The sequence below is a fragment of the Littorina saxatilis genome, linkage group LG5 (genome assembly GCF_037325665.1).
Source record: "Littorina saxatilis isolate snail1 linkage group LG5, US_GU_Lsax_2.0, whole genome shotgun sequence".
Lineage (NCBI taxonomy): Eukaryota > Metazoa > Mollusca > Gastropoda > Littorinimorpha > Littorinidae > Littorina > Littorina saxatilis.
Window position 1 is genome coordinate 12,387,158 of NC_090249.1, and position 25,000 is coordinate 12,412,157.

Sequence of the window (25,000 nt, forward strand, 5' to 3'; positions counted from 1 at the left end):
CTGTCTCTCTCTCTTACTCTCTCTCTGTCTCTCTCTTACTCTCTCTCTCTCTCTCTCTCTCTCTCTCTCTCTCTCTCTCTCTCTCTCTCTCTCTCTCTCTCTCTCTCTCTCTCTCTCTCTCTCTCTCTCTCTCTCTCTCTCTCTCTCTCTCTCTCTCTGCCTCCAACACAGAGTACAATATGGACCTAAAGCTTGGGTCCTAAAGTTTTTGAGTTCTCTCTCGCTCTCTTCGCCTGTGTGTCAAATAATTTGGTTTAAATGCCGTGTAATGTACTGTTCCATTTCTTATGTCCATATGTTTAAGATACGCTCGGGTTTAATGCACTGTTTATGACTGAAAAACGTGGGAATGCGCAACGAGAAACCTATTAATGATGAACAATTAAAAAATTAAGAATAAAAACAATTTCCGCAAAACGGACAATCTTCCAATGACCTCTTTCATGTTTCGCCAGACTTTCACACTTTGCTTCATTTACTTTTCAAAGTTTCATACACTGCGTATCCTATTCAATATTTGACATTTTTCTTCATTCGTGTGACAGTGAGAACAAAGTGCCCGCCAGGAAGGTTCGGCCCCCGTTGCATGTACCAATGTCACTGCAAGGGAACCAACTCCTGCAGTCTGGATACCGGAAGCTGCGCGTCCGGCGAGTGCGCAAGGGGTTATGTTGGAGACGGCTGCCAGAATGGTACGTGGTGATAGTATCCGGATGTTATGCAATGAATTTGCAAAGCAGAGCACTGCAATATAAGTGCAATGGCTTTGTGGAAGTAATGAACAGCCACGCCTTAGAGTAGGATGTCACAAAGCGGAGATGGGTTGTGTCCATCAGTTTGCGTAGGTGTGAGAACTGTGCCAAAAGAGGGGTTTCTCAAGACGTCGTGTCAAGGGTGGAAATTCAGTGTGTGTGTGTGGGAAGGCGGGGGGAGGGTGTGTTTGTGTGTGTGCCTGTGCAACTGCGCGTATGTCTATTTTTTGTCTATGTCTCTCTGTCTGTTTCTGTCTCAGTGTCACGTCTGTGTGCATGTCGGTGTGTTTGTGTCTTTGTAAACAATAACGCATCTTCAGGACAGAGTGCATACAAGTTGGGTTGGTTTCTGTGTTGTTGGTGGGTGGGTGTTTTTTTTGGGGGGGGGGGAGGGATTGGGAGGGGGGTGGGGAGTTTATATGGCTCGGTCTCTCTATTCTTCCGCTATTCATAGTCTATGTATCTGCGTCTACACAGTGACACTGGTTAATCATTCCTCTTTACCCATGGCCAGTCAACCTGGCATCCAATGCGAACACGTCCAGCAAGAACCTGGTGGACTCGAACGCCACCTCATGTCAGACAGAAGGCCTACAATCCCAGCACTGGATTGACCTTCGGGAAAAGTTATGGCTGCGTCGCTTCAGAATCATTGTCACAGGTAGAAGTCGCAATCCTACGCGCACAGACAGACATGTGGAAACACACTTCCACACAAACAAACAGACACACGCACACGGACAGACAGACACACAGACACACACACACACACACACACACACACACACACACACTCACACACACACACCCACACACACACTCACACACACACCACACACACACACCCACACACTCACACACACACACACGCACATAACACACACACACACACAAACACACGCGCGCACACACGCACACGCACACACTGCCTCTTTCTGACTTGTTGGTTGGTGTGTCCTTGCAAGACTGTATGTGGAGACCAGTGCGACAAATTACATTACAATGAAAACACCGCATGTAAAATCAGAAGCTTTTGTTTGTTTGTTTAACGCCCAGCCGACCACGAAGGGCCATATCAGGGCGGTGCTGCTTTGACATTTAACGTGCGCCACACACAAGACAGAAGTCGCAGCACAGGCTTCATGTCTCACCCAGTCACATTATTCTGACACCGGACCAACCAGTCCTAGCACTAACCCCATAATGCCAGACGCCAGGCGGAGCAGCCACTAGATTGCCAATTTTAAAGTCTTAGGTATGACCCGGCCGGGGTTCGAATCCACGACCTCCCGCTCACTGGGCGGACGCCTTACCACTAGGCCACCGTGTTGCGGTAAATCAGAAGCAAAAAAAAAAAAAAAGATTCTGTGACTAAAACAAAGATTCTCAAAATCCCTTTATGAACTATGTACCACACGACTGTCCTTTTCAATGCTTTGCGGTTCACACCACAGAGATTTGGAAGGACAACAAAGGGGCGCAAGTCATCATTCAAGTCACCAACTCCTCCAACGCCAAACCGGAATGGATGGCGTCATCCAACGCGCGAATCACGTGGTCCGGAAATGGCGAGGTGGACATCTTTCTGGAGTACGCCGTTCAGGGACGTTACCTGTGGATCCGGGGGAGCAACCTCATTTTCTGTGAGGTCTACGTGTTTGGAGGCAAGTACATAGGGGTCAAAAAATAAAATGTTCCCCTGTACAATATTTGAAAGATTGCATGCCTGGTAAAATTTACCTTCAGAGTCAACATGAACTCTGTCCGTCAACCATTTACTTTTAGGTACGTCCCTTGAATATGAAACGAGGTTAAGCGTAATGAATCCTAGTTTAAAGTCAACATTATCGCTATTTGCACCACGGTTTGCATTAGTCAAAACAAACTGGCATGGTTCTCTCCGTCTGTCAAGTTCTAGTACGTGTAATTTGCCATAGTCCTGGAATTTGGGACACTGAATTTGAATACTACTGTAGGCCTATGTCTCACCTTTGAACGCAATACGACTAGCTATTGACCAGGCCGCTTTCTTTGGCGAATATGGTCAAAATGCGCGCATCTTTTTCGCCAACGTCTTCTGTGTTCTTGTCGAGAAAAATGAATTACAAAGGGGATGACTGCATATGTCAAGTCTGACACAAACCTCGAAAGAAGAGGCAGTTATCATTTTTTCGAAGTGACATAATAATACTATACCAAAAGCCGTTGCTGTTGTGATTTTCAGCTTCTGCGACTTAATCTGTAATTTTCTATCTGACTTCAACGAGGTTAAAAAGGAAGGGATTCGAAACAAGGGGAAGGGGTTGACATGTCTGTTTCTTCTCTCTCTTCAGGACGAAACGTAGCGCTATACCGCCCAACAGCACAGTCCTCGACGCTGGACAAATTTACGTCATCGTTGGCCGTTGATGGTGTGACGTCACAGCGCTTTGCCGACAACTCGTGCTCACACACGAAGGAGGCGTCAGGACCAATCAAATTAAAGGAAATCTTCAAAGAGAGCGTGTCATGGTGGTGGGTCAACTTGACCTCAAGACACGTCATCAGCAGAATCGTCATCTATAGCAGGCTGGGATGTGAGTTGATATTGTAATCTCCACTGTTTTGAAACTGGAGAAATACGTCCTGTTACATTGAGTGGCCTCCTGGTTGATTATAATTATTTGGTATTGACTCACCTTGATAAGAAAAATTAAAGCACGGGCAGAGAGCGTTTAAAGTGCTAGCAAAGGCACGACACAAAGTTATAAGAAACAAACGCACGGATGGTTCATTATTAAGATAAAAGAATGAAAAGGTCACTCAACATCCGAGAGACTTTTCTACTAAATATTACCGCAACAGTAAAAATAAGATTATTTGCAACAACAACAAAAGCAAAACTAAGGAGAAAAAATAACTGACAGAAGGAAAAGAAACGGAAAGTCACAGGAAAAAAATGACTGTGAAAGCAAACGTATTTAAAGTTTAAGAACCTAACATGATCGTGAAAAAAAATCAAACACAGATAGAATGCTAACGTTCCGAAATTCAGAATGAAAAACCATGGCAGGTTACCGGAACGTTCATTTATCGACAAAACAAAACGCTAGACCAACAGCACGTCGACCCAGTGGTCCTCCAAGTAGACCCACGATACAGAGACAGACAGACAAACACCCACGATACAGAGACAGACAGACAAACACCCACGATACAGAGACAGACAGACAAACACCCACGATACAGAGACAGACAGACAAACACCCACGATACAGAGACATAAAGACAAACACCAACGATACAGAGACAAACACCCACGATACAGAGACAGACAGACAAACACCCACGATACAGAGACAGAAAGACAACCACCCACGATACAGAGACAGAAAGACAACGACCCACGATACAGAGACAGGCAGACAAACACCCACGATACAGAGACAGAAAGACAAACACCCACGATACAGAGACAGACAGACAAACACCCACGATACAGAGACAGACAGACAAACACCCACGATACAGAGACAGACAGACAAACACCCACTATACAGAGACAGACAGACAAACACCCACGATACAGAGACAGACAGACAGACACCCACGATACAGAGACAGACAGACAGACACCCACGATACAGAGACAGACAGACAAACACCCACGATACAGAGAAAGAAAGAAAGACAAAAACCCACGATACAGAGACAGACAGACAAACACCCACGATACAGAGACAGACAGACAAACACCCACGATACAGAGAAAGAAAGAAAGACAAAAACCCACGATACAGAGACAGACAGACAAACACCCACGATACAGAGACAGACAGACAATCACCCACGATACAGAGACAGACAGACAAACACCCACGATACAGAGACAGACAGACAAACACCCACGATACAGAGACAGACAGACAAACACCCACGATACAGAGACAGACAGACAAACACCCACGATACAGAGACAGACAGACAAACACCCACGATACAGAGACAGACAGACAAACACCCACGATACAGAGACAGGCAGACAAACACCCACGATACAGAGAAAGAAAGAAAGACAAAAACCCACGATACAGAGACAGACAGACAAACACCCACGATACAGAGACAGACAGACAAACACCCACGATACAGAGAAAGAAAGAAAGACAAAAACCCACGATACAGAGACAGACAGACAAACACCCACGATACAGAGACAGACACAAACACCCACGATACAGAGACAGACAGACAAACACCCACGATACAGAGACAGACAGACAAACACTCACGATACAGAGACAGACACAAACACCCACGATACAGAGACAGAAAGACAAACACCCACGATACAGAGACAGACAGACAGACAAACACCCACGATACAGAGACAGACAGACAAACACCCACGATACAGAGACAGACAGACAAACACCCACGATACAGAGACAGACAGACAAACACCCACGATACAGAGAAAGAAAGAAAGACAAAAACCCACGATACAGAGACAGACAGACAAACACCCACGATACAGAGACAGACAGACAAACACCCACGATACAGAGACAGACACAAACACCCACGATACAGAGACAGACAAACACCCACGATACAGAGACAGACAGACAAACACCCACGATACAGAGACAGACACAAACACCCACGATACAGAGACAGAAAGACAAACACCCACGATACAGAGACAGACAGACAGACAAACACCCACGATACAGAGACAGACAGACAGACACCCACGATACAGAGACAGACAGACAAACACCCACGATACAGAGACAGACAGACAAACACCCACGATACAGAGACAGACAGACAAACACCCACGATACAGAGACAGACAAACACCCACGATACAGAGACAGACACAAACACCCACGATACAGAGACAGACAGACAAACACCCACGATACAGAGACAGACAGACAAACACCCACGATACAGAGACAGGCAGACAAACACCCACGATACAGAGACAGAAAGACAAACACCCACGATACAGAGACAGACAGACAAACACCCACGATACAGAGACAGACAGACAAACACCCACGATACAGATAATGAATCTTAAAATCGTATGAAACTCGTCTGCAAGACCACTGAGTCGTTGTGCTGTTCGTGTAGTTTTTTTTGTTTTTTTGGTCGATAATATAACATTCCGGTAACCTGCCATTCTTAACATCACCAGAGACCGTAGGGTACACAGTCTGTGTACTCGACGGTCTCTGACATGACTGTGACAAGAGCTGGTAATATAAGTCAAAGAGCTTTGTGACCAACTCAAACCCTTGTTTATGTTTTTACCTATGCCCTTTCCTCCCCTTCCAGACGAGGAGAGGCTGCGCTGGTTTCACCTGAGAGCTAGTATCTCAATGAATTTTGTGACTAACTCAAACCCTTGTTTATGTTTTTACCTATGCCCTTCCGGACGAGGAGAGGCTGCGCTGGTTTCACCTGAGAGCTGGTAACTCAAAGAGCTTTGTGACGAACTCAAACCCTTGTTCATGTGTCTACCTATGCCCTTCCGGACGAGGAGAGGCTGCGCTGGTTTCACCTGAGAGCTGGTAACTCAAAGAGCTTTGTGACGAACTCAAACCCTTGTTCATGTGTCTACCTGTGCCCTTCCGGACGAGGAGAGACTGCGCTGGTTTCACCTGAGAGCTGGTAACTCAAAGAGCTTTGTGACTAACTCAAACCCTTGTTCATGTGTCTACGTATGCCCTTCCGGACGAGGAGAGGCTGCGCTGGTTTCACCTGAGAGCTGGTAACTCAAAGAGCTTTGTGACTAACTCAAACCCTTGTTCATGTGTCTACGTATGCCCTTCCGGACGAGGAGAGGCTGCGCTGGTTTCACCTGAGAGCTAGTATCTCAATGAACTTTGTGACTAACTCAAACCCTTGTTTATGTTTTTACCTATGCCCTTTCCTCCCCTTCCAGACGAGGAGAGGCTGCGCTGGTTTCACCTGAAGGCTAGTTCAGTGGATCCTGCCAGTCTTCTGACAGTGTACCGGTCCCCTGACAAAAGACCCCCCTCCATCCTCGACATCCTCCCCGTCACCCCCATGTCTCTGGCCGTGCTACGGGTAGACCTCTACGGGAGGGGCAGGATTCTCACACTTTGTGAGGTGCAGCTCTTTGGAGGTGAGCACTGAGAGAGAGAGAGAGAGAGAGAGAGAGAGAGAGAGAGAGAGAGAGAGAGAGAGAGAGAGAGAGAGAGAGAGAGAGAGAGAGAGAGAGAGAGAGATTCAGATTCAGATTCAAAACTTTAATACAAAGGGATAAAGGTTTTAGGCGATGCCTAATCTTCCAACCTGTCCCTTTTAGACATACATGACATTATACATTACAATTATATATTTATATAACATGTTTTAAACAGCCAAACGAATAACTAATTAACTAAGAATTTGTAATCAGGTTAAAACTAACAAAAACACTAGCTATAATAACGTGGTTCATGGATTAATAAAATGATGATTAAGATGTGATGCAGTAACAGTTATGATTTTAAAGTGTAGGGAGAGAATTATTTTTGACAAAGATATTTTCGAACATTTTTTTTAAAAGACGAAAGGGTTTGACATGTTTTACAGTACATTGGAAGTAAATTCCACACAAGCGATCCCCAGTAGGATAAACTAGATTTATACAAATCAATGCGTGGGAGCGGTAGCGTATAATTCAAAAGCCTCGCTCCACCAGGAGGACGCTCAAACAGGTCTTGGATGTATGAAGGTGTTTCATGGTTGTACATTTTGAACACGAAAACACTAGCATTTAAAAAGAACTGCTGTTGTAGCGGAAGAATGTTCAGTTGAGTGTTAGGTAGTGGTGGTGGTTGTGGTGGGGAGGGGGGGGGGGGGGTTGAGTGGGACTTTGATGTGTGATTCCTGATTTCCAAATGTTCAACATTTTCTTTAGCTGCATTATTTTAGTTATTCATGAGTGGGTGGGTGGAGGGGATGGGCTAGTTCTAACTATGCATTAGATTATAAAATTGTATTCTGTGTAGACCCTTCCACCAGCATCTTAGACCACTCTTTGTACATTTTCTTTTAATAGATGATTGTCATTTGTTTTACCTCATGTCTGCCCTGCGTGTGATGGTGTGATCGTGACTGCTGTAGTGTGGGCGTGTGTGAGTTGGTGTGTATGTCAGTGTATGTGTGGGCGTGTGTGTGTGTGTGTGTCTGTCAGTGTGTGTGTGGGTGTGTGTGTGTGCGTGATTTTACCAACACTACGCGAAATTCCTTGTGCTTTAAATGTTTTTTAATGTCACTTGGCTCAATAAATACTGTATTCTGTATTCTGTATTCTGTATTCTGTTTTCTTGAGTAGTCATATTGGGATCTCGGTTTAATAACTTTACACCTCTCTTGTGAAGTGTGTTTATTTTCTTTATATGAACATCACTGGCATTGCACCAGACAGTAGATGCATAGCAAATGTGAGAGAGACAGTGTGCGTGGAAAAACATTTTGAGAGAGAGACAGAGACAGAGACAGAGACAGAGACAGAGAGAAACAGAGATAGAGAGAAACAGAGGGAGAGAGAAACTCCGAACTCAGAAAGTTTTCAAAACTTAGGAAGAGAGAGAGAGACAGAAAGACAGAGAATGACAATGACAATTCTTTATAAACGAGGGTAAAAGAATAAGCATATATGTATGCTTTTATTTGCATCTGGCCCTCGCCTTAAGAGAGACTGATCTACTATGGCTATGAAAGGAGAGAAAGAGAGAGAGACTCTGTGTGTGTATGCGGAGGGTTAAATTTGCCTATTTGTGTGTCTTGGGGAAGAGGGAGGGGCAGTGGATATGGATTTACAGATGGGTGGATGTGTGTCCGTGTGTGTTTAGGGGGGGGGCGTAGTGGGGGGGGGGGGGGGGGGGAGGGGCGTAGTTATGGGAGTCGCAAGGGAATGGAGGTAAATGTGCGTCGATGTGTGAATGTGTCCCCCCATGTCCCTGGCTATGCTACAATGGGGGTGGGGATTGGGGGTCAGTCCGTTGGTCAGTTTGTTTCTATTTGCTTAAATTCAAATATATCTAAATATTCGCATTGTGTATTGAATCAATTAATTGTTGAATCAAATACTGTTTAGACCAATTTCTTGAAAGGTAAGCTCGAACCGGCAATACATCAGTTAAGCTCTCTATTTCTCAGATTTTATTAGCGGCCAAAAACAAAAGCGCGAAACAAGTATTATTGTATTCATGATCTTTATTTTTTATTGTAGCATGTATTTAAAGAAACAGAAAATCGAAATACTGCGTGCAGAGTGTCCAGATATGACGTATGGAACGTCATGCAACAACACGTGCGACTGCGCAGACCAAGAGGAAGTGTGTGATTCCTTCTCCGGTTCCTGTCTGTCTGGAAAGGCTGGTGATGGCGGGACACCGATTCCTGTCAAAGGTGTGCATTTATTTTATTCCCGTGTGTGTGTATGTGTCTGTGTGTGTGTGTGTGTGTCTTTCTATGTTGCAGGATGTATATTATGTATGTGACTGTGCGGCGTTGTGTGTGTGTGTGTGTGTGTGTGTGTGTGTGTATGTGTGTGTGTGTTTGTGTGTGCGTGCGTGCGTGCGTGTGTGTGTGTGTGTGCGTGCGTGCAAAATAGTAAATCAGAGGAAATAAAGAGAGAGAAAAAACGTTTAGCACTGCTGCGACACCATTTTGTTAATTTGTTGTTGTTTTTTGTCCCGTGCCAGACCGTGAAGATGACAAGGAGAGTGAAAGTGATTCCCTTCTGACCGGCATTGTTGTCGGTGTCATTCTTGTCGTGGCCTTCCTTCTCCTCGGCCTCTTCATCGCTCTCTGGCTCAGACGGAGAAATAACAAGCGGCAAGTAAAACAGAATGACTTTGCGTGCGTGCGTGCGTTGATGGATGTCGAGATGCAGAAAGTCTTCGTTATTGTTACCGAGATGAAAGAAATTACCAAAGGGTACATCACTACCATTCAAATATACCGAGCAACAAAAGAAACTCGAATTCTCTTTAGAAATAAGTTTACTTTACATTTGAAAATTGCATAGCTTAAATACCTGACATTAAAACGAATCGAAATAAAGGGGAGATGTTCTTATAACACTCTACTTCGATATGGGATCGTTCTTTGTTGTCCTGTGCAACGCAAAATCCGCCGAAGGTCATTGTGCGTATGACCCCCGCTGGCGTTGATGACTGTCTAACATCGGCGCCTCGTAAAGTGGATGCATTAGTTGATACCATTTTCCCGACCAGGATCAAGATTGTGGAAAAGCACAGGTCCAAAAGTTTGGTTGAGGCAAATTATACCCCATACCATCTCGTTTGGTCCACCCTGGGCATTGTCTTCAATGATGCAGTCATCAACATTACGCTCACTTCTTCTTCTCCACACTCTGGCGAGCTCATTAACATGATTGATGCAGCAAAGGCCATTATACCAGGGAACACAATGTTTCGTTTATTGCCACAAGTTCCAGTTAGGTGATTCTGGGCCAACTGCTGGCGCGCCACTTCATGTCTTCGAGGAAGGACGTGTCCTCTAGCTGACCAGAAGTTTTGGAGGTCTCGCTCAGTCAGTCTTCATCGCGCTGTCTGGCCACTGATCGGACACTGGTGGTTCCCAATGATGTTCCTGGTAGTGTCAGTGGCTTTTTGGAATCGATCTCGAAGACGTTGTGGTAGGAACTGGTGATCTTATCGTATGGAGGTAATGCGAATATTCCACCGCGTTGCATAACTCTAGTGCTTCCAATGTCAGCAATGTGCACGTTTAAAGCACATGTCAGCGCTTCTAGATCATCCCCAGCTTTAAGTCGACCTGGCGTTTTGGTGGTGTCAATCTTGGCATCCTGGCTGTTTCAAAAGTGAGACTGGCAGCAAGCGTGCCATGGTCTCTTTTGGTTGCTAATGCATTAGTGAACACATCTCACACATCAGATTTCTCCTGCTCCACTTGCACGTGCTACGAGCGCGCATTATGTGTTTCACGTGAAACCTGCTTGTCCCGTGTGTTGAAACTGTCGCAGCATGAAAATAATCACACAACAGCAAGGTCAAACATGCCTTCATCAAACTGTTGTGGATTGATAATCCTAACTCTATAATTGTTCGTGATTTTTACAATCAAACAATGCAGAATGTTTTCGCGTTTCTTTTGTTGCTCGGTATAGTTCTGAGCTTGCACTGGAGAAACAAGCCTAATAGTCCAGGCATCTTAGCCACTTTAGTGAAGGGAACGTTGAAGTGACAATGACTAGGTTTAAAATGTCCCTTATCAGAAAGTTCAACCTCAGTCCTTTGATGTTTATTAAACACATTTTCATATAAAGTTGGCGCTTCATATGGAAAAGTGGCTTTGAAATTGACCCTAATCCTTCTTTGGGCTCTGTAAATGTCGTTTGGGGCTATGGTTGTAAAACGGTATCTACTGGTCACCCCAATGTATAAACTGAAAACTCTTTCTGCACCAGAACACGCAGAAAGGATTGTATCTGCCTGATGTCTGATGCTTTTCAAAATCCCCAACCACTAACACCTTCAAAACGGACATTAACTGACACTGTTGTTTTTCCCTATATAATCCTTACTATTTTTCCGAGACGTCGTCCTGTTGTGTATTTAGCTTGCCACAACCTCATACATTGTCCTAAAAGTTAAAGTTGAAGAAAATACTAAAGATAAATGAACAAGCTGACGCAGTGTCATTCGCACCGTGAATCCCCCCATGGGAACATACTAAAGTCTGGTTCCAAATAGGCTCAATTTCCTTCTATTTCTTTGTATTTCTGCCTCGTAGGGGTAGGGGTGTTCAAACCAAAGGCACCTTTAAACCAAAATTCAAATCACACATCTTACAATACTAAGACACTCAGCAGTGAAAGGGTGTCTGCTGGTAAAAAATTCCAAACAATCCTAAAAGTACTTCACTACTAAACGTGCTTTTAAAAAGAGCCGTTATTTTTCCCTCTATAATCAGTATTGTGTTTTCTGCGAACATGTAGTCTATTTTAATTTTGGCTGATTGTAAAACAGCTGTAATATACGGCAGTCCAGGTTGTCCTTCAACTGTAAAAATGAAATAATGCTCTTTAAAGTACCATTTACAACAGTGGTGGCTGTTTTCACAAGTATGCTACAAAAAACACGACAATACATAATACATAAGGAAAAGCCCTATGTTTGGTCAGTTGGTGAGATAGGTAAATGTTATTTTTGTGTGACAGTTCTGATGGTTTTCAAAGGGCTAATTCTTTGCTTTTTGACATATGCCCAACTGAAAACGCTTTAGCAACTCATGTGCACATGACAACCATCTAAATAGACTACATGTTCGCAGAAAACACAATACTGATTATAGAGGGAAAAATAACGGCTCTTTTTAAAAGCACGTTTAGTAGTGAAGTACTTTTAGGATTGTTTGGAATTTTTTACCAGCAGACACCCTTTCACTGCTGAGTGTCTTAGTATTGTAAGATGTGTGATTTGAATTTTGGTTTAAAGGTGCCTTTGGTTTGAACACCCCTACCCCTACGAGGCAGAAATACAAAGAAATAGAAGGAAATTGAGCCTATTTGGAACCAGACTTTAGTATGTTCCCATGGGGGGATTCACGGTGCGAATGACACTGCGTCAGCTTGTTCATTTATCTTTAGTATTTTCTTCAACTTTAACTTTTAGGACAATGTATGAGGTTGTGGCAAGCTAAATACACAACAGGACGACGTCTCGGAAAAATAGTAAGGATTATATAGGGAAAAACAACAGTGTCAGTTAATGTCCGTTTTGAAGGTGTTAGTGGTTGGGGATTTTGAAAAGCATCAGACATCAGGCAGATACAATCCTTTCTGCGTGTTCTGGTGCAGAAAGAGTTTTCAGTTTATACATTGGGGTGACCAGTAGATACCGTTTTACAACCATAGCCCCAAACGACATTTACAGAGCCCAAAGAAGGATTAGGGTCAATTTCAAAGCCACTTTTCCATATGAAGCGCCAACTTTATATGAAAATGTGTTTAATAAACATCAAAGGACTGAGGTTGAACTTTCTGATAAGGGACATTTTAAACCTAGTCATTGTCACTTCAACGTTGTTCTCTTATTTGCTTGGACTATAAATCAATCCATTCAACACTGTAGTATGCCACACTATTGTGACTATAGAGCGGCAGCCAAACTCAAAATCATACTGAAACCGTAATAAAATTCCTTTTAAACCCATTTAAGTTTTGTTACAGTCTATAGGCACCAAATAATCACATGAAAGAGTTCTAGAAAAATCTAGTGGGGGAAAGTCTATTTTTAGACCAAATGAAACCATTTGAGGATTATTGCAACTGAGAATATGGCAGTACTATAGCTTGCAGCACAGTGAACATTGTTTCATGCAGTATGGGTTGATTAACTTGTGTCATGTTTTCAACTAAAAAAATAGCATATGTGGCAATTTCAAAATCTGTTCCAAATAAGAATTTAACCATTTAAGAATCTTAACAACAAAAAAAGGCCTCCGAAGATCATTTGTAAGAAATGACAACTGATATCTGCAAACCATGTCATACATGGACATGATCTAGCAGCATATTAAAACTTATATTACTCATAAAGTTCAATCCATTTGAGGATTGAACCATTCAGGAGTTTTACCAAAATCTGTCCCAAATAAGAATATAACCATTTGAGAATCTTAACAAACAAAAAAGGACTCCGAAGATTTGTAAGAAATGACAACTGATATATGCAAATCATGTAATATACATGGACATGATCTAGCAGCATATTAAAACTTATAATACTCATAAAATTCAATCCATTTGAGGATTGAATCATTCAGGAATTATACAATTTTGTTCAATATTTTAGGAAAACAGGACTTACCAGTTGGTTGTTGACAGGACCTTTTCTCCTGCTCTTTCTCTCAGATTTGCACAACTGTCAATGTAATTTTTTTCTGGAACCTATATCTTCCCAGATGTCAGATGTCTTTTTATATTATGATCACGTGTGTCGATATATTGTTTCAAACCGGTTACAATTCTAGTCACACACTACTAAAACCTACAATCCAGATTCAAATTTCACACACAAGATCGTCTACTTCCTCTTCGTGACCCGCACTGTTAAAACAACTTTCCCCCTTGCAGTGAGCACAGGCTGCTGTGCATGGCAATCCGTACAACCGACACGAGCACCTCCGGGTCAAACAGTCGGTCTTACATGTGCAGCGGATGAGGTGAAGGAGGTCCTCCGGAGCAGGGGTTCTGTTTGTGTAGATTGGGAACATTTTGTCCCCTGTAATATTCCATCCCCACTCTCTCCTTTCAGTGAAATCCACTCCTGTATTTGGTAGTAGGATCTCATTGAATGGAACTGAGCTGCTGCTGATGTTGGTGGAAGCTGTTGAGGCTCAATTGAAGATGTTGATGTCACCAGTTTTTGCTGGTACTTTACGTACCCCAAGGAATTGAGACTTCTTTCCTCTTCGCCGTTGCTGTAGAGAAATGCCATGGCTTTCTCCCCAGCTTTGATGATTCTTTCACAGGATGTCCGAGGTGTTTCAAAAACCTGTGACTGTTCCCTTAGGAAAGAAGACCTTGCCGATTTCTTCAGGATCGTTCCTTTCCCAATGGAATGCAGTCCACTTGTTGTGTCACAGCCTCCAAAGCCATGGCAGAACAGTAGCGTTTTGCTCAGGTCTGTGCACTCTGCATTCAATGCGGTCTGTGCTACTTTGATGTCCCAGTTCCTTTCTCCCGCTGCCATGTACACCTTCCTATGGAATTCTTGAGTGTGGTATAACAGGAGGATGAGAAGGTCTGTGTCGTTGGCTACCAAAGTAGTGGGAAAAGCAGTTGCTTTTTGCAGGACAGTGCGCACAATGCAGCAGTCGGCATCACCATCTTCTTGGATAACTTCTATCCCGCTGTCTTCCAGAGCTTTGGAAAGTCTGTTGATGAACCGTTGCTTGTTGACTTCATTTTTGAGAAATGCTTCCCTTGTATCAGCAACAAACATGTCATCTTCAAACTGGACGTCATTTGTTGTTTTTAGACCATTCTTTCTTCGTAGATGGGCTGCGTCTTTCGTTGAAGGGCCACTGCCGTATCCATCAAAAACTACGGTTGCCAGTCCATAGTGTCGTATGACGAAGTCCACGTAGCATGCAATGAGTTGGACGAAGGTCGCGGTTTTGCTCCAGGTCTGACTGGACAGAAGTGCCCCTCCATCCAGCACATAGGTCACATCCTTTGGGAGCTCTTTTGCGTCTTGCTTTGTGGCCGCCCAAATGTATTTTACCAGTTCATGTTTTCTTGCTTCCCGAGATAGTCCTGCTTTATCAAATAGAGCTGTAGGGATGGGGCTGAGTTCAAACTCAAAGCACTCAGGCAGACGTTCAGGAGTCACTTGTGCAATCTTTGTTAAACGCTGGAAAAGGAGGTTTGGGTCTACTGCAAATGGTTCATTGTTGGTAAAGACAGTCGTCGTCTTGGTTGCCATTGTGACAGCCTGGTCTGACTTTTTCATGTGCACGTCATCCATGGTCCTGCCGGTTATCTGGGTAACAATATCCTGTCCAATCTGTTGTGCACTTTCCACGTTTACAACCTCATCAAATTCCCGGCCACTGGACAAATCCCTCAGCTTGTTGTCACCAAGGTCGAATGGATTCCGGCTTAAAAAGTAGCCGATGAGCTTGAGGGTATCAGCGTGATCTCTGACTTGTCTGGCCTGGCTACAGTCTTTGTGCTGTTCGCTTGTTGCAAATTCCACACCAGTAACAAGCTGCATGGATGTGTTGACATGAGCACTGGCTGGCATGCCCAGTAGCCACAGAAGACGTTCAGTTGGGCCCATCCCACAACCACGAGTAAGTTTTAATATGCTGCTAGATCATGTCCATGTATATTACATGATTTGCAAATATCAGTTGTCATTTCTTACACATCTTCGGAGTCCTTTTTTGTTTGTTAAGATTCTCAAATGGTTATATTCTTATTTGGGACAGATTTTGGTAAAACTCCTGAATGGTTCAATCCTCAAATGGATTGAACTTTATGAGTAATATAAGTTTTAATATGCTGCTAGATCATGTCCATGTATATGACATGGTTTGCAGATATCAGTTGTCATTTCTTACAAATGATCTTCGGGGTCCTTTTTTTGTTGTTGAGATTCTTAAATGGTTAAATTCTTATTTGGAACAGATTTTGAAATTGCCACATATGCTATTTTTTTAGTTGAAAACATGACACAAGTTAATCAACCCATACTGCATGAAACAATGTTCGCTGTGCTGCAAGCTATAGTACTGCCATATTCTCAGTTGCAATAATCCTCAAATGGTTTCATTTGGTCTAAAAATAGACTTTCCCCCACTAGATTTTTCTAGAACTCGGCAAGAATGTTCAACATATCATGGCCTATCCCTGCATACTGCTAATAATTTAAAAGTAATTAATTAACACTATTTGGTACTGTTACCAGTCTAACTATGGGAATCGTCTTGTTGCAAATATTTTCGCCCAAGTACTTATGGCAGTATAATAATTAAACTGTTTTCATCTGAACACAGAAATGACAAGACCGAAGAAAGTACAACCACCAGAGAGCCACCCCCACAAGACGACGATACTTATGAGGTAGTGGAGACGACCCGTAATTCACAAGGTGACTTCATTTCACGTGACGTCAGCACAGCAAAGAGCAACAGTAACAACGCTCGCCCAAGCTTCCGACAAAAGTTCAACTCGCTGACTCTGTGTGGTGCAAACTCGACGAAGAAAAGTACTGATGCAAGAAAAAAGGGAGGAATGCGAAGCAGAAAACGAGGGCCTATGCCACTCCCCCTGCGTGTGGCTGCTTCCGATGTGTATGACGATGCCAACAGTTCCGGAGGCGCATGCGCAGGAGGAGACGGAAGTGGAGAAATGTACGAGGTCTTGGGCGACCGGGAATATGAATCTCCCTATACTGTCTTTACACCAGCGGTGTATAACAACACCTTGTAAATTTGTAAATTATAAACAAAACTGTTTGTGTGAAAGACACAGTCATTAGATCAACGTGGCAGTCAGCGAACCCCTGTTAGAATGACATACTGATCTTGAACAAGGACAGGCAGAGGTGTTCGTTTGTTCGGTTGATATTTGAATCGATTTCCTTACAACCGTCGAACGCTGAAGAAGAAGAAGAAGAAAAATCGATTTCCGGTGGATTATCAGATCATATACATTTCTGCGTTTAAGATATGGAGGACTACAAGAGCTCGGCTGTTTTGGTCAAATGAAACATTGCCGAAGTTTGCGCAGACGATCTCAATATCATCGTACGCGCCATCGGTGTGTATATTGAATCACATCATATCTCAAACCTTTTTAGTACTAGACTGTTGCCATTGCGAACCAGATTCAGATTATGATAATGCAGGCGTTTGTGTTTGGTTTACATATATATATTTGGTATGTCTGAGAGAGAGAGACAGACAGACACAGAGAGAGAGAGAATTGAATTGAATTGAACTTTATTTCAATTCTGTCTCTCTCTCTGTTGGTCTGTCTCTCTCTCTCAGTGAGACAGACAGAGAGAGAGAGAGAGAGAGAGAGAGTGTGTGTGTGTGTGTGTATGTGTGTGTGTGTGTGTGTGTGTGTTGCATAATTATACTCATTTACTGTACAGTCGCTTTGTTTAAATATTTATTTCAGAATGAAACGTTGTTCCCCATGACCTTCAGCTAGCAATTTGTCGTTTTCTTTAGTAAAAACAATAAGCATGCTGTTTTCCAAATACTGTGTGAACAGGTGAGAAAGAGAGGGGGTGATAGAAAGTGCATGTGTGCGCGAGCGCTCGCGTGTGTGTGTGTGTACGTGTAATAGACAAGAGAAAGCTTGCATCTTTGTTGCAAAAGGCCTGTACCATATAATTGCATAAAATTGCAGTATTGTCTTATTGATTTTGGAAGGATTTTGTTAAATCATTCTATTTAATTTCGTCATTTTATTTTGATTTTTGGCGTATAAAGCGGGAGTGTAGTATAAAATGTTACTTGACATTTTTAGTGCAGCTTCATTTACTTTGAACTTAGGGTGCACACACACACACACACACACACACACACACACACACACACACACACACACACACACACACACACACTCAAAAGAGTAAAGTAAAAGTCTAGACTGCTGCTACATAAGTTGTTTATCATTTTCTCAAATCATAATAAAAGTTTCAAAAAAAATATGAACAGAAGCATTACATAAAATAAGGTTAAAAAAATAAGTAAAAACATAATATTTCATTTGTTGTTCACAGAAGTCCATCAGCTGTTTTTTGCCTTGCAGGGGAGATAAATCGTTGACAAAGCAAAGGTCGTAAGGTTATCAGTTAAAAGTTCAAGGGGAATAAATCGTAGACATAGCGAAGGTCGTAAGGTTATGGGTCAATAAATAGTAGACGTGGCAGAGGTCGTAAGGGTAAAAGCTTCACAGGTTTCAGAGGTGAAGACAGCAGGAGTTAGATCCTTTGCACTCGGTTGCGGCGACTAAGATAACGTGGGGCTCTTTGGCTAGGCTGGTAAGTCTGAAATTTGGAGAGAGAAAAAAGTCCATAAAATCAAAGCAATTACATCCATACATTTATACAATTAAACTAATAACATAAATGAGTTCTACTGGATTGGAAAAGAGCCAGCATGCTTTGTCTCCGTGCGAACCCATGAAAACTGTGTTTTTGCTTTTGACTTATGCAAATTGCAAACATTCCTCTTTTCCAAATTGACGGTATAGACTACTACTGCTTTTATCAGTAAGACAAAATACAGCCACTATTTGGAAAAGGGCAATCTCGAACTACAAACAAGAAGAGACCAACACTAAACAAACAAAAAACACAAATGTAAAAAAAAAATAATAATAATCCAGGATTCCAAGGCTTGACCTAGTGCATTGGAAGGGGGGGGGGGGGGGGGGGGTTGGCTCCAAAAACGAGGCAAAGGTACAGGGGCTAGTCTGTCAGGGGGTGTGGTGCCGCTGTTGAAATGTAACACTTATAATTATAAGGGGTATTTTGGGTCTCTCCATGAGAAAATGGTACATTTGCCGGGGGAGGGGGAAGGGGTCCGGAACCTAGTACCCCCGCCACCCCCCCCCCCCTCTCCCCCACCCCGCCCATCTCCCTAAATCCAGCCCTGATTACCGTGACAAGCGTATAAGAGTGAACGTACCTCAAACTGAGCCATCATGTCACCGTTCTCTGGTGCTGACGCGTTGTTCAGCCAGGGTGCGTACTGCAATCAAACAGTCACGACTCGCGTCAGCACATTAATTAAAATAGGTCATACTTGAGGCAAAACTGGCCAAGAAATTATGAAAGCTTTTCACATGGCATACCTAGATTTTTTTAAACAGCGAAGACTGAGAGTCCCTAAAAGTAAATATTTCCTGGTAGTGCTTTCATTTCACACTTCGATTGAACGTCGCTACAAGCTGCAACTGAAAAGATAGACCGTAGTTCTTGAGCACTTGAGCTGGATATTAATATCACCAATTTAAAAGAGATATGCAAACCACATGTTCATTGTTACACTTTAATGGACATCATCGAGTTTCAATATCAGAAACCAAAATTAATTAAAAACCTGCAAAGGCAATCACAGGCCCAGTCTGGCAGATATAAAACCACAACCTTTTCAGACTTTTTATAAAAGAGTTTGCAAAACAAACACAAAAACCCTAACTAGCCAGCCTGATTTCAACTACAATTTGTGTGTTTCCTGTCATACAGAGACAAAAAATAGTCAACGCAGACGGTGATTTACCTGGTTGTAGTAGTGCAGCACGGTGTCCTTGTCGGGCACGTAACGGTCCATGACGTCATCAGCCTGCTTGACGTAGAAGGAGAGGTCGGGCAGTTCCTGGAGGGACTTGAGGGCCACGGGGAGGAACACTTCTACCTGGATCTCACCTTGCTCGGGGTCGTACACCGTTACCTGTGGGACAGGTGGAAATCGCGTAACGTTTAGTCATGTACTACAGGTATTCTGAGTGAAGAGTTTAAAAGAGTGATTTTACCAATGAAAGTAGGCTCAAAGTCGGCTTTGCTCGGAAGACCTGATCCAACGACATTGTGCAAGAACCGCCTTGCATACACTGAATGAAAAACGTTGTCTTCGTGTTTCTTTAATCTTCATGAAAAAGTTAAAGATCATAAATCCCTCAGTGACAGAGGAAGTATTCAACAAATCCAAAAGGGCCAACGATGTGTAATTTTCAGTATTGTTGATACTCGTACATCAAATAGCTTTGCCATGGTGATGAGTAGTTTTCAAAGTTTCTAAGAAACCCGGCCTCGCTTTCCAAGTTAAGATCAGCCACAAGTTCACTATATCCAGCACCTAAATAGTCTAAAGGCTGATGCTTATTTGGCGAAGTCGACTTCGAGAAGTCTACTTCAGGAAGCTTGCTGCACGAAGCTTTGGCACTGACTTTTCGTTAAAAAGACTTCGCGAAGTCAACGTCGGGCTTAAATAAGGACAGCCTTAATGATCGCATTGAAACTTCAAGCGTTCAATAAGAAAACTGACACAACATAGCAAGGCAAAACTAGCGTACCTTGCTCTTCTTGAGGAAGCTGAACTTCTCGGTGAGTTTTTCCAGCTGCTGTGCGGCGAGTTCCTTGGCCATCTTGAGGATGCTAGCGGCGTGCTTCTGGGCGTTCTTCTCCACCTGCCAGTATTGGTATGCCCATGCTCCCTGTAACGGTGCACGAACAGAGGGATGGTAAAGACAACAAGTTAACACAATGACATCCAAAACCAGACAAACTGCTAACGTTGTTTTGTCGAAAATTAAACGTACCATTAACTCACAATTCGGCACTGCAAATACTAAATATACTGTTCAAAAAAAGAAACGCATAGTTGCTACTTGCCAAATTTGTTTTATTTTTCGAAAAAATTAACAGAAAATCCAATATTTAGATTATTTGTTTGAAATTTGGTATGGACACAGTTGAATGCACACACAGTTCATTTGCATCTTCAAATCAATCAGTCAATCAATACGATAGGGTGCCGAGGCTGTCAAGTCAGTAGGGGGTGTGACTGCCTTGAGCAGCAACAACTGCCCGGCACCTTCTGGGCATGGACTGGATCAGATGCCGGATATCTTGCTGTGGGATGGTGTCCCACTCCTCCTGAAGTGCCTGCAATAGATCGCGGTGATTTGCCGGCGCTTCTTCTCGCCTGCGCACACGTCTGTCCAATTCATCCCAGAGGTGTTCTATCGGGTTCATGTCTGGCGACATGGATGGCCAGGGAAGCACCTGGACATGGTGGTCGGTGAGGAACTGGGTGGTGAGTCGTGCTGTGTGCGGGCGAGCGTTGTCCTGCTGGAATATGGCATCCTGGTCAGCCAGAAGAGGAAGGGCGTGTGGGCGCAGAATTTCCTCCACGTATCGCTGGGCAGTTATGCGCCCTTGGACGTGCACCAGGGTGCTCCTTCCAGCGGTATTGATCGCCCCCCACACCATGACGCCTCCACCACCATGAACGGGTGCCTCATCCACACAGTTGGGCGCGTAACGTTCGTTTACTCTCCGGTAGACCCTCCTCCGACCATCATGTCGCTGGAGCAGGAAGTAGGACTCGTCGCTGAACCACACGTGTCTCCAGTGATCCCGGACGGTCCAGCGAAGGTGCTGGTTGCCCCACTGCACTCGGTTCTGGCGATGGCGGCGGGTGAGGACAGCTCCTCTGTGAGGTCTGCGAGCTCTCAAACCAGCTTCATGCAGGCGGTTCCGCACGGTCTGGTCCGATAATCGGTGTGGCCCGGGGAGAGCCTGGACAGAAGATGAGGCCGACAGGAAATGATTCCGGAGGTGGCGGAGCCGTATGAAGCGGTCGTGAGCAGCAGTTGTCGCCCTTGGTCTTCCCGCTCGTGGCAAGTCAGCAACGGAGCCAGTGGCTTGAAACCTGACCCACAGTCTACTGATGGTGCTCTGGGACACGTGGAAGTGCCTGGCGATTGCACTTTGACTTTGGCCTGCTTGTAAACGACCCAATGCAATTTGGCGGTCTTCTCTGCTCAATCGGGCCATCTTTCGTCGCTGAATTGTCGTCTGATTTCTTTGTGGCGAACAATCCGCTTTTATGGGTTTTGGAAGACATGGTGAGAGCTCAATATTCCCCGAGTTTCACGAGATTACACTGAAGCATGACGAGTGGTCATGCCAAATGAGCAATTTTGACATTGTAGCCACTGATAACGCATGCGTCACGTGCAGAGCTCACTTGTGGCAATGGACGAAAGGTCGACGACCAGATAAACATTTTCTGCAGTTTGGTGGATATCCTTGTAGCCATATAACTAAATTAACCAAATATTACAAGCTATGCGTTTCTTTTTTTGAACAGTATACTAAACATTGAACTAACAATCTTTATCTGCTGGTAAATGTCATTGGTGACGTCCATGAGCCTTTACAAACGTACCATTAACTCACAATTCGGCACTGCAAATACTAAATACTAAACATTGAATTAACAATCTTCATCTGCTGGTAAATGTCATTGGTAACGTCCATGAGCCTTTTACCCGGTCAATGAAAGCTAAGCAGAATCAGTCTCCTGGCACTAAACGCTGAACGAACAAGCGACTTGTATCTTTATCTGGTGGCAAGTTTTATTCGCAACGTTCAAGGGCCTTTGCCCGGTCAATGAGAGCTAAGCAGAAACAATCTGGGCACTATACACAATACTAAGCACTGAGCGACCAAGCGACTGTTATCCTCACCTGCTGGTAAATTTCATTGGCGACCTCCTGGGCCGTCTTGACGTGGGCGGTCACCAGTCCATTAGCGATGGTGTCACGTGCGCTGTAGATGGCGGAGGTGTATTGCTCAGGGATGTTGAACTTCTGCACGCGATCCGACACGTATCCCGCCAGCCACTTGTAGTCGTGACCCAGAAGCTGCACGCGCTTCTTGATCTGCTGCACGCGCGGGTGATTCTTCAGCTCCTCCCACTGCTCCGCGGCCTGTCCCTTCAGGGCCATCAGCTCTTCGTCCAGCTCGGCAAGGCCTTCCTCCACCCACTCACCGCTACGGGCGATGGCCAGCTGTCGGAGTAAAAAGTCATATTTTCACCAATGGAATATTACAACGCCATAAAATTACGTCGGAAGTGCATTATAATTAGAAGTAGATCATATACCTATGCTTACTCCCAGTTCCCACCGCAGGCGATTACGATGTATCTTCTTACTCACATCTTGGAAGTGACAGGCTGATATACATATATATCACCCTGATAACAAAGAACAATGATTCAAGGAGAGGTACATATTCAATACATTAATTATCCCTTTTATTTATTCGTGTTTTGTATGTGTTCTACTTTCATAGTTTTCTCTGTTTTTTAATTCTTCATGTTTCAAATCAAGGTAAAAAAAACAATATATCAGGACTCTATACTTTAAACGCGTGACGGGAGAGAAGTATACTATACTTTTCGAAGTCACACATACTCCGAACTAGTTTTGTAACACCCGCATTTTTGCAGACCAGGAAAGTCGAGACAAATCAAAGACTGTGTATAACTTACAGCGATTTGTTCGGCGATGTCTTCAACGAGTTTCTCGTACTGCTGACGGATGTCGTAATCTTTGATGTCTTGGAGTTTGCTTCTGATGTCGCTGATGATGGTGTCGTAGGCCTCTTTGTAGGCGTCGATGTAGTCTTTCATGGCGACGCTGTAAGTAAGAACGTACAGACTTATGGTAATAATTATATCGTTTACGGGTATGGCAACAAGCAGAAAAGATGTGTCTCTTGTGCGTCTGTGCTTGTAAATTCAGGATTGCTTTAAATAATACAGTGGACCCCCCCTTTTAAGACCTAATCAAATCTGACAAAATCAAGTCATTAAAGGAGAGAGTCTAAAAATGGGGGGGGGGGGGAACATTTTCAGAGGTTATGAATAAAAAGTCAAAGAAAACAGGGTCTTAACAGGGAGGACGTCTTGAAAGGGGGTTCCCCTGAAGCTACATCAACCTTGACTCAATTCATTTGCAATCCCTCATTCTACTCAAACGTGTGTGTCTTCTTAGCACACTGGCTCTGGCTCAGTCTGTGCCTTCAAAGGTTTGCAGTCTATCGGTATAAAGTTACCCAATCCAGTATGTGCGTTTGACCCATGCATGGATCGCTCTATCTTGAAGATAATATGTGCTGAAAAGACTGTGCTTTGTGAATTCTTCAATATTAAAATTGTAGGAGTAACTACAGATTTATATATCGGTACCTTATTTGTCCCGCACTGCCTCTAGTTCTAGGATGTTGGACAATACAATGGACCTGGACACACACACACACACACACACACACACACACACACACACACACACACACACACACACACACACACACACACACACAGGGGCTAATGGACAACAAATTCACGGTGTTCTCACATCAGTTCGGAAGCGGAATCCCCGATGGTCTGCAAGTAGAAGTCGTTGTTGCGGTACATCCTGCTCAGCTGTTTGCGCGACTTCTCTAATTGCTGACCCAGTCTGCTCAGCTCGCTGTGAGCGAGGTCAAGCACTGGAGACAACTCCGAGTACAGCTCTTCTGTAATGACGGCGTATTTGTCGCTCAGTTCCTGTCCGGTAGCGCTGGTGGCAGACTCGAGTGTCTTGCGGATGTTGTCGGAGTAGCTGATGGTTTTGCCGCGTGCGTAGCTCTGGTAATTAAAGAAACCAGTGTGAATTAGACCACGAGGATGCTTTCTGCTGACGAATGTGTCAGAGTAATTAATAAGACATTGACGAAGAAAACAGACGAAAAGACAGCCAGACAAGCAGAGTAGGTTTGAAATGGAGATAGTAATTACAAAGAATCAAACAAAGAAACAAACACGTGCACCCCAAACAACATTAAACAGAAATGGACGTTTGAATCATTTCTCAAGCAGGGCAAAGTATTGAATTGTTGCTCCTCAGCTTGTCAGTTATTGCTTTAGGCGTATAGTTCACATTAAGGCACACCCTCAGATTTATACTCTACAATCTATCCATCAATCAATCAATATGAGGCTTATATCGCGCGTATTCCGTGGGTACAGTTCTAAGCGCAGGGATTTATTTTTTTTATTTTTTTAAATTTTTATTTTATGCAATTTATATCGAGCACATATTCAAGGCGCAGGGATTTATTTATGCTGTGTGAGATGGAATTTTTTTTACACAATACATCACACAT

General features: G+C 43.7%; 2 protein-coding genes across 2 annotated transcripts in view; one reads left to right on the top strand and one right to left on the bottom strand.

Moving 5' to 3' along the window:
• Positions 1-17,686, top strand: part of LOC138966330 (uncharacterized) — an 18,587-nt gene extending 901 nt beyond the window's left edge. Inside the window, exons 2-9 of the mRNA XM_070338528.1 lie at positions 546-692; positions 1,267-1,413; positions 2,207-2,416; positions 3,086-3,328; positions 6,691-6,894; positions 9,033-9,170; positions 9,467-9,599; positions 16,317-17,686. Of these exons, the coding sequence (XP_070194629.1) occupies positions 546-692; positions 1,267-1,413; positions 2,207-2,416; positions 3,086-3,328; positions 6,691-6,894; positions 9,033-9,170; positions 9,467-9,599; positions 16,317-16,752 (1,658 nt within the window). The 3' untranslated portion in view covers positions 16,753-17,686. The remainder of the gene's footprint in view (positions 1-545; positions 693-1,266; positions 1,414-2,206; positions 2,417-3,085; positions 3,329-6,690; positions 6,895-9,032; positions 9,171-9,466; positions 9,600-16,316) is intronic.
• A 237-nt stretch (positions 17,687-17,923) lies between these two features.
• Positions 17,924-25,000, bottom strand: part of LOC138966323 (uncharacterized) — a 57,531-nt gene continuing 50,454 nt past the window's right edge. The window contains exons 35-41 of the mRNA XM_070338509.1: positions 24,211-24,482; positions 23,343-23,490; positions 22,534-22,857; positions 20,353-20,493; positions 19,560-19,730; positions 18,966-19,028; positions 17,924-18,322 (exon numbers count right to left, since the gene is read on the bottom strand). Coding sequence (XP_070194610.1) covers positions 18,257-18,322; positions 18,966-19,028; positions 19,560-19,730; positions 20,353-20,493; positions 22,534-22,857; positions 23,343-23,490; positions 24,211-24,482 — 1,185 coding nt within the window. The 3' untranslated portion in view covers positions 17,924-18,256. The remainder of the gene's footprint in view (positions 18,323-18,965; positions 19,029-19,559; positions 19,731-20,352; positions 20,494-22,533; positions 22,858-23,342; positions 23,491-24,210; positions 24,483-25,000) is intronic.